Below are 10,499 nucleotides of genomic sequence, written 5' to 3'. Positions count from 1 at the left end.
CATGGCACGAGTCTGATAAAGCCTTCCCAACAGCACTTGATGAAGTGAAAATTCATACAATAGGTCATTGAAATATGACAAAGCACTTGCATCTACAGGTTTTTTGTCTTCAAAAGACTCTGAAAATGAAACATGAAGCAAAGCTTTTGGCAACATTTAGGAGTTTCTTTCTTGTTTTGCTTGTTTGTTTTTTGTTTTGTTTTGGTTTTTTTTTTTGGGGGGGGAGGGGGTCTTGTTTTTTATCTCTGTCACAAGACTTTCTCACTTCAATACAAGAACCTGTCAGCAGAAAGCAAGGCTCATCCCCAAAACGGGAAGTGATCCACATACACCCAATAAAGACAGAAAGTCTCCCAAAAAATTGGTGGATTTCCTACTTCTTCCTGTGTAATGTGCCACACCTACTTAGGGGGGGGGGGGGAGGGGGCTGGCATGAAAAAAAATGTAAGCTCCTCACAGTAAATTCACTCTATCAATGTATCAATGAATGAAAGGGAGTAGATCAGGATCTGCAAATCAAATTCAGTATGCCCACACAGTTATCGAATACTGTGGTCAGTTAAAAGTACATGTGGTTATTTATTTCTACACTCAAGCTGGGCTCATTCTGAAAGTTGATGAGTTGTTTTTGTATGGTATAACATATTGCAACCAAATGTGATGCCAAACTCATTCATTACTATTGCAAATTGACTAGATGAAAAGATTGTAAGTCTCGTGTTTATTTTTTTCTCTGTATCAATACCTGTCAATAACTCAAATAATATCTAGATGATCAATACTTCTACACCTGACACTTCTATTAAACAAGACAAACAATCCTATGTAAGCGGAAAGCATAATCATAGCAGGTTTGTTTGTTGTTGTTTTTTCTGTAATTGGTGAGCTTATTTCTTTTTTATTTTTAAGTTTGCAACTTTATTTCAGCAACTACACATTCTAATTTATTCATTTTATGTTAGTTCTAATACTTCTATTCAATCATTTTTTTCTTCATTGACTCCCATGTCAATGGTTGTGCACAACCAAACATTCTCCATTCAGACAACAGATTTCAGTCACAGCAATACACCACAATACTTGTGTATGATCAGTATCGCTGAGGTTACACAATTCATGTCTTTTATCAAGTATAACACTGAGTAATATGCAGATGGAGTGTGATCTCCCAACATTTAAGTGGGAACAGCTTTCAGGTCTGTGCCACATAGGAAAGAAAAACAGCCCCTACCATTTTTTTTTTTTTTTTATTTGGCAAATTCAGAAAAATGTGTCCACTTGTCTGACACACAAGGGCCTTAAAGAAAAGAAGCTTCGACGCGACACGTTTTTGGGGAAACGAACTGCAGAGGAGCTGCGCTGTGTATGCCCAAGTGCTGTGCCTCCAGAATTCAATGAGGCAATGTAGCAACAAGAATCAGGGCAGGAGTGAAAAATGTAAACAAATCCAGAAGTCTGATTTATGTCGAGAGTTATCAATGAGAAAAAATCAAATAAAAAAGTGAACTTTTGACCTACTCTGCTGATAGCAAAGCCCCAAGTACTTCAAGTACTGCTAGAATGTACCGTCAGGGGGTGGCGAAGAATAAAAAAATAACAGAGAAAAAGAGCTCAGGCGAGAAAATATCCACTGCTTCGCTCTAGGATCACAAAGGTAACTCAGGCTTGCTGTTTGGCGCCTGGCAGTCGCTTTGTAGTCAGATCGTGAAAATAAAGGGGGGGGGGAGGACTCAACGCCATAACACCTCCACTAAGGTACTCAAAACTGACACCTCATGGTTCCAAACCCACGCAACCTAACTGTCAAATTTCCATCCTCTGAACCAAAAGGACAAATCATGGGCAGTGTGTATAAAACATAGCAGGTGCAGCTGGGGTGTGTGTGTGTGTGGGGGGGGGGGGGGGAGGGGTTGTGGGAAGTAGGGAGGCAGGCCTCACAGCCAAATGTTTTGTCTATAGGATACAACAGCAAAGTTCAAAATCAGCCATGAATACAGCTCTAAGTGAGAAAATATGGTCGTGTGATACAGGTAGTAGCTGTGCGCTCAACCTCCCGGTTCTGACGATTTCTGAGACCCAACCCGACAATTTGTACTTGGACTCATTTAACTACGCATTAACATTATAAACTCCCCTCCTTATTTGCCAAAACCATACACTGTTGGGGAAAGAAGAAAGGGGAAAGGGTATTTCTTTTCTTCATGTTTTGAGAGGAACGAGAATTTGACATTTATAAATAATAAACTAGTGATTGAAATCACTGAACATGAAGTTTGCAGGGCCTATGTTGTCACATTGAGAATTTCAAAAATAGATAGAGGCCATACAATGGTGAAGTGTATTCTACTTGATGCATTTCAGGGAGGCCCTGCACTAGTGAGAGTCAGTGAACACACCTCTAAAACAAGCCTTTCCTTGGCCTTCAATTTCCTATCTCACCCCCACCTGCCCTTCCCTTCTTTTTTTTTTTCTTTTTTCTTTTTGTTACACATCCAGTTTCCTAGGCTAGACGGTAGACAGATTATTGATTCCTAGGATTTGACCTCTTCACTCCAGACATCAATTTGTACATGATCTCCTTAGTCCCTTACCTAGCTGTCTGAACTAATTAAAGCCTACCCGCCTCACAATGGCTGTCCTATTAGCACTTTCTCCCAGCTTAGAAGACCAGGTCAAACCAACTTTAGAAATGTCTCAAGGGCCAATTTGTCTTATACAAGATGCCTGAATCTCAAGCAGTATAACCAGGGAGGTGGGTATTTAACATCTTCCTTAACAGTGCTAATCAAATCTAATCATATCTATTCAATCCACTAAGAAGAGAATTAACGATGAGAAAGCACACGCTCTGTCTAATACCACTTACTTAATTCCACTGTTATAAAGCTATGCCCCCAAACAGGCCATGAACAACAGACAAAAGGCAGAAGCAAGTTGAGGTTTCTCTAACAGGTGCCTAATGTTCTCAAGCTTGAGCTTGCCTCCAATTCTTAAAGGGTGTATACAGTTCTGGTCGAGGTGAGGATTTAGCTTTTAACGTTTTGAGAGATATTCAGAATCCACTCTATGAGATGTCAAAGAGCATGCAATTCTAAGGGGTATCAAAAATCTATTTGATGATAATCGGTTTTGAAATGGCTGAGATATCCAAAAACACTGTAAAACAAAGAGATCCTAATAAAAGGTGTGGCCTGTCGCCTTTTATAATTATCACTTTTTTGGATATCTCAGCCATTTGAAAACCAATTTTCATCAAACAAATGTTGAATCATTCTTAAATTACATACTCTCTCATATTTCATAAGAGGTTTCTCATTATCTCACTTAGGAATGTTTAAAACATGAATCCCCACCTCAACCAGTACTGTACAGTCCCTTTAAAGGGAAAAGCCAGTCCAATTATAAGTTAATCTAATAAGAAAGAGTAAAATATTATAACTTCAATGATAAAATTATGATCGAAATGAGATGAAAATCAAGGATCTTAAGTTATGACATTTCGAAGTTTCGCTAATTTTTGAGGAAACAGTTCTTGAACAGTCAACATGCAAATGGAAACGGCAAAGTGGGCATGTCATACCCTCACAACTTGCCATACAGTTTGTACATAAAATTCTGAAATTCCCAGTTTTTCATTCAAATGCAATTATGCCGAGGCTCAAATCCTGATTTATATCTAATTGATCACTATTCTGAAGATATCCAACCAGAAATAACATCATGTTTCAGACTTTAATGAACTTGAGAAACGTTGAATTTATGGCATACGGTACACGGCCGATGGAAAATTGTGAGGTTATGACATGGTCAGCTCACTCATTTGCATATTCATATCCACTGTACCGGTACAAGAACAGGACACTATGCACTTGCAAAAGGACTGTTCATCCCATGTGTGTAGGTGGTAGTGGTAATGTTCTGCAGACTTCACTTTGTGAGTGTAGGTCAGGTGACATAAGTTTAACTGCATCCAGCATGAGAACTGTGCAAAAGAATCTATATTTCATATTCATGTGAATGTATTCCCATCCCTTTCATGAACACAAGAAGAAGCTGTTTTGTAATTTAAGATGGATGCTAAACTAGGTGTTGCAAGGTCTTTTACTGTCTCATACTCAAAACTGAACATTGCATTATCTCTCTCTCACACACACACAAACACACACACTGAAACAGGCACACACTGGCACATTATATATTTTACGTTTGAGTAGGCAATTAACATACTTTACATTATATTCATCCACAAGAACACTCAACATCCATGGCCATAACCAGGTGCATCCAGTGCATATACATGAAGTATTCATGGAAAACTCTGAATCTTCATGTCACGTCATAGTAATCACAAACTTGCAATCACATCATAATACATCATTCACACCCATGACTTGATATGCATGCTTGTTATTACTGGTGATTTGAAACTTAACCAATCATTTGTACAGTGCTCTGAGCTAAAAATGTCTAAAATTCAGCAGGCATCTTTCACGTGCCATCTTTTTCAAAGTAACAACACATGGTGTACAAGATGGGCTCAAAGAAGGAATTTGTATTGTATAAAAAAAGATGAGATGGAAAGAATAAATGGGGACAAACATTCACATTAAGTAATGACATTTTGTGTGTTGATGTGTCATTTAAGACAGCGTTCAGATTCTCTCTTATAATTCATGTTTTCTGACCAACGTTTTCATTCAGAAAAAATACATGTTTATCTGATACAACTTTCCACTATGAATATAGAGACATTACTTTTCAGCCTCCTTAACTGACCATTTACAGTGTGTTCGTTTGTTGTTAGGATGTTTTAGGGATTTTGTTTTTGTTTTTTTCTTTCTTTCTTTCTTTCTTTTTTTTTTTTGGGGGGGGGGGGAGGGGGCATTTTAGGGGGAAATGCAAATCACCAGTATACAATGGATGCATCTCATTGTTTGTTGAACAATAAAGTCACAATCTGGACTTACTTTGAGTGAAGTTGGTGATGGACACATTTCCAAGGGCGATGTTCATCAGGTAGCCATACCGGGGTTGTGTGGTGATGACGTAGAGAAGACTGTTGTCAACACTGTCCCGATCCTCTGCCATCAGGTACTTGTTGGTGATCATGAAGCCTAGGTCACCGGTGCCCAGGGCATCCAGAGTCGGAGCGCCTCGGTTGACAACAATCTGTGGTGCACCATTGTCAACTGGGACAATCTCGATGGGAACCTGCTGTGGCTGCCTGGTGAGGGTGGTGATATCTGGCAAGACATAGAACTCGTTGTGGGTTCCATCCGAGACAATGAAAGAGAAAGAATCGGTGGTGGACTCAGAGCCATCATGCTGATAGCTGATCAGATTTTCATTGATGTCGTGCATGGTGAACTCTGTCACAAGCTCGGTGTTGTTACGCAGGAGATTACCATGGATTGGGAGCTGGGTGATGGTAAAGCGGAGAAGGCTGTCATCGAGGGTGTCACGGTCATCGATTCGAAGCTCAAATGGTGTGATGAGCTTGTTTTCTCCTTCTTGCAGACGGACAGTAGTGTACTCAACCACAGGCTCCTTGTTGTCTACATCAGTCAGGGCAATACGGAAAGTGCGCACAACAGTGTTGAAGCCATCGGTCACTTCAAACTGGAAGCTGTCCATGCGGACCTCATCATCAGCTGTGTGCACATAGTAGATCTTGTTTCCAGCAAGGTCAAGTTGGGTGAAGGAGTTGATTGGCATGCCTGGATTATCAGTGCTCTCCAGATGGCCTTTGCTTGGAGCACGGGTGATGGTGAAGAGGAGGTCCTCGTCTGGACTGTTCAGATCACTTGTGCTAATGATGCTGGTTGTCAAGGTAACTCGACCTCCCTCCTGCATGGTAACACCAGCATTGATGATGGATGGATGGACATTGTCAATATGATCAATGCTTACATAGAAGTATCTGTCAATGAGAGGGTTTTCGCCATCAGTTATGTCAAACTTGATGAGGTCACGACCACCAGTAGCCCCAGTGTGCACATATCGAATACGTCCATTGTCAACCTCCCACTGTGTGAAATTCATACCAAGGGTGATGTTTTGAACAACGGAACCATCAAACTTGTCAAGCCTCTGTAGCAATCCCTGGTCAGGTCCAAAGCGCACAGTGTAGGTCAGGTTGGAGTCTGGAGAATCAAGATCAGTTGCCTTCAAGATGCGGTTGTTGATTACTCTGATGTCTCCGATCTCAATATCAAGACCATCATTTATGGTGAGGCGAGGTGTTTCATCATCCCTAGGGATGATCATCACTAGAATCTCCTTGTTGACCTCATACTTTCCATCAGTAAGCAGAACAGTGAAGGAGTCCTCGGTGGTTTCTGAGTCATCATGCTCATACAGAATGTCATTTCCAGTCAAGATCTGATCCATTGTGAAGTTAAGGATGGGAATGTCACCTCCTGGTCTGGCATACAAGATTGTGCCATGCTCTGGTGGGCTGACAATGAAGAAGTGAAGCTCCTGTGCTGGAACATCACGATCTTCAGCATTCAGGAGGGGTGAATCGATCCTGGTGCGGCTACCTTCTTCTACAATGATTTCACGAGCATAGACTGTGGGCTTCTCATCATTTGTAGGATTGATGTTGATTGGAAATAGGAAGTTTGGTGACTCATTAACACCATCAGTGCATCGGAAGGTGAACTGGTCCTCATCAGGTTCGACTCCAAGATGGATACTTTGTACATAGTTGATGTGGTTAAGGCGGAGATCCTTGATGCTGAAGGCACTGATGGGCATACCAGCCCGAGACTTCTCTGAACCAGGAGCTGGTGCAATGTTTTCCAAATATCCGACATTGGGATTCACAACAATGGTACACAGGACATCATCATCTTCAGTATCAACATCTGGGGCCTGGAGGTGGGTCATGTTGATGTTTCCTTTGCCAGCTTCATCAACATAGAATTGGATACCCATGGTGACATTAGGTGCAAGATTGTCAACAGGTAGAATGGTAACAAAGACCTCTACTTGGGTAATCTGGTTGCCACCAACAACCCAGTCAGGAGACATGTCAGAGAGGGTGAGATTGAAGGAATCCTCACGTTTGGTAGGTCCAATTTCACCACTGGTGTGTACATATCGCACAAGTCCATTCACAATATCTTGTTGGGTAAAGATTAGGGTATCGATACTGTTGCTCTGGATTTTACCCTCTGTTGGTTCGCGATCAACAATGAAAGTCAGAAGAAGATCCTCTGTATCAGGATCAGATGCACTAAGGATGTTAGAAGTAATGAGACTGAAGGAGTTCTCCTGCACTTCCAGGAATGAGCCAATTGTGCCTGGGGGGAGATCAAGTGTAGGGGCTTCATCATCAATGGGCTCGACAGCCACATGAATGGTAATAGGGACAACATGCACACCATCAGTGATCTCAAGATTGACTAAATCACCTTCTTCCTCAGCTCCACTGCTCACATACTGAACGTACCCTTGTTCAATATCTGTTAGTGTGAACTCGTCTCCTTGCTGCAGAGGAATACCCTCAAGAGTGATGCTTCCGAACTGTGGTTCTTGGACAACAATTACCCGGATTGTGCTCCTGTCTGTGTCTGGGTCAGTAGCATCAAGCATGGTCTGATCAATAGTGATGGTACCTCTCTCAAATACCTGAATGCCAGTATTGGTGATTGTTGGGGGCTTGTTGTCTACTGGGCGAAGGAAGATCAAGAACCTCTGAGGGGCTGCCATGTTTCCCTGGCTGTCCTGTACAACAAACTGGAATTCGATGAGACGTGTAGCAATACCCAGCTCAGTGCTTGGAGGCTTGTATGACACTTTGAGATGGTTAATCTGCGCTTGTGTGAACATGGTGATAGGTGTGTCAGGATCATCCGTCAGAACAATGTCACCAGTTGGGAGAGGGTTACTGGGATCAATGTCAGATAGGGGAGAAATAATTGTGTACTTCAGATCACGATCATTGCTGTCCAAATCGGTATACCTCATGTTCTTCTTGACAATTGGGGTGATTTGGAACTCATCGACAACTAGTTGGAGTGTGGTGCCAACGAAGACTTCAGGAGGCTGCAAATCTTGTGGCATTACCTTAACAACAAATTCTTGGACTGGAGATTCATTTGGTTGAGGTTCAGCTGCATCAATGACCCGGAAGAGCATTCTGTCAAACACAGGATCCTGGTTGTGAATACCACCATGTCGGTAGAACAGGTGCCCATTCAAGATGTCATCAAGGGTAAATTCAGTGGTCTCGCGTTCATAGAAATTTCCCTGAATGATCCAATTTTGGGGATCTGCAGGGATGTCAAGCTGACGTAGGAAGAGACTACCTTGGTCAGAATATGGCTGCTCCAAAACAAAGCGAATCTGGCTGTCATCAGAGTCAATGTCTGTGGCACTCAGCACGAACTGAGTGATTTGAACTTCTCCTCCTTCATTCACAACAATACCTGTGTTAACATCAACAATTGGAGCTTCATCATCAATAGGAGCAATGATGATTGGGAACAGAAACTCAACTTCATTACTGCCATCTGTCATCCTGAAAATTATGTTGTCGCTGTAGGTGTCAGTGCCGTAGTGATGGTATGTCACTGCACCTTCAATGAGATCAGCAATTGTAAACTGCTTGATGCGCTGACCACCGATTCGCAATTCACCATGCCGGGACCCATTGATTGGAGCAATGATGACGTCCTGAAGATTGTCCTCATCTGATATCTCAAGATTTTGGTACGTGAGCAAAGGACGAGACTGACCTTCGAAGAGTGTGAGTCCTGTGTTACGAGTAACAACTGGTGCTAGTGTGTTCTTGGGTTTCACCACAATCATGAATGTGAATGGCACAGAGGTAGCAAGCTCAGAGTCAACTACTTCAAGCTCAAGTTGGAAGATGCGCTGAACATTTGAATCATCTGCAGGAGGAACATAGGCAATTTTGAGATCACGAATGTCCTTTTGGGTGAAAGATGAGAGAGGGAGATTACGGTCATCGGTACTGACAATGTACCCTTCGCCAGGACCGAGGGGTGAGGTGATGTTAAATACAAGCATGTCAACAGGTGTTTCTGCATCCTCTGCCATCAGAATCTCAGGAGTGATAGCTGTCATCACAAACTGGTCAACTTCCATGATCATAGTCGCCTGCAGGTCAACACCTGGTGGGGTATTTTCAAGTCCATTCTCAATTCTTACCATGCTCTGGAAGTATTCCTGCCTAATCACCTCACCACTTTGGCTCGACTGGAGCTCGACTACCAGTGGGATGTAATCCTCTCGGGGGGATGATGTTTGAGCCGTGTGACGGTATCGTATTCCAGGTGTAAGGAAACTTTCGCAGTCGATCATTTGTCCCTGATTGGCATTGTCGATCACTTCGCCGTATCGTGGAAGACCGGAGCTCGAACTCAGCACGGTGACCTTGCAAACCTCGGTTTCGCGGTCGTACGCAAATCCCAATTTGGTGGAATCCAAGTTATCACTTTCTCCCATCAGCTCAACTTCAAGGGGAATATTTTGCGTGACAATCTGCAACTGCTTCGACTCCACTTTCACATCGATCATGAATGGTATGATGGTGGTTTCATCCAGCGAGTCATAGCGGAGTTGTAATCGCACGCGATCGCGTTGAGGCTTACGGGAACCAAAGTGGACGTACTTGACTTCTCCTGGGCCGAAATCACAGGGAAACATCTTTGGGACGAGACGACCAGGAACCTGCGAGAGAGGATCAGGGAGCACTGTTACGTAACAAACATGTCCAGCGTCTCGATCGACATTTATCGTCAGTTCTGTGACAGGATCAATGGCCTTTTCCCGTCCGAAGGGCACAGCTATACCGGTATTCCTCACAATTATGCCCGACGATCCGTCTAGATCAGTCCCACCATTTACGGGATTCACTGGTTCAACAGTCCTGACATCACTGGTACCGAGGACCCACGTACCTTGTCCCGCTATCAGAGCGGGCAGGATAGCGATAACAAAACACAAAAGTGCCGAAGCCATGATGGATTTCCCACTTCAACTTCAGCACAGTTTGCAGTTTTCCTCAACAGCAGCAGTGGAATGGCGTGAAGCCCAAAATCAACTACTCCAAACAGAACAGCTCGATGCGAGCGAGCTTACGGCAATCACACAACCTCACAACCGTCTCGCTCAGCGTCAGCCTGGTCGAGTGTGCTTCTACTCTTCAAACTTGTTGGATTAAACTCGCCCCAAGTTTTCTCTCATTCACTCGAGCGATGAGCCACCCCCGCACACAAGCACTCACTGCGATGCTTTCAATCACACGAAGCGGTGCAACGAAGAAACCGTCTAGTGCGCCTCGGGGGCGTGGTTTGCGTGGACTAGCAGGTGATTGGTTTAAACTTCTATCGTCTAGCGCTGTGGAGGAAACATACAACATACGGTACTAGTATTATTCTCCTTGCTAATACCACACACTTCTACTCCAACTACAAAGTACTTAGTGTTACGTGATGAGTAAGATTTTTTTTTTTTTTTTATAATCA

The 10,499-nt window shown here is 43.0% G+C and overlaps 1 protein-coding gene across 1 annotated transcript; it reads right to left on the bottom strand.

Moving 5' to 3' along the window:
* Positions 1–4,874: 4,874 nt before the first annotated feature.
* On the bottom strand, positions 4,875–10,247 carry LOC140235083 (extracellular matrix protein 3-like). The gene has a single exon (XM_072315120.1). The coding sequence runs from the start codon at positions 9,991–9,993 to the stop codon at positions 4,951–4,953; it is 5,043 nt and encodes a 1,680-aa protein (XP_072171221.1). The 5' UTR covers positions 9,994–10,247; the 3' UTR covers positions 4,875–4,950.
* Positions 10,248–10,499: the final 252 nt, after the last annotated feature.

Source organism: Diadema setosum, chromosome 11, assembly GCF_964275005.1.
Source record: "Diadema setosum chromosome 11, eeDiaSeto1, whole genome shotgun sequence".
In the NCBI taxonomy this organism is placed as follows: Eukaryota; Metazoa; Echinodermata; class Echinoidea; order Diadematoida; family Diadematidae; genus Diadema; species Diadema setosum.
This window is presented reverse-complemented; position numbering and strand designations above follow the sequence as displayed.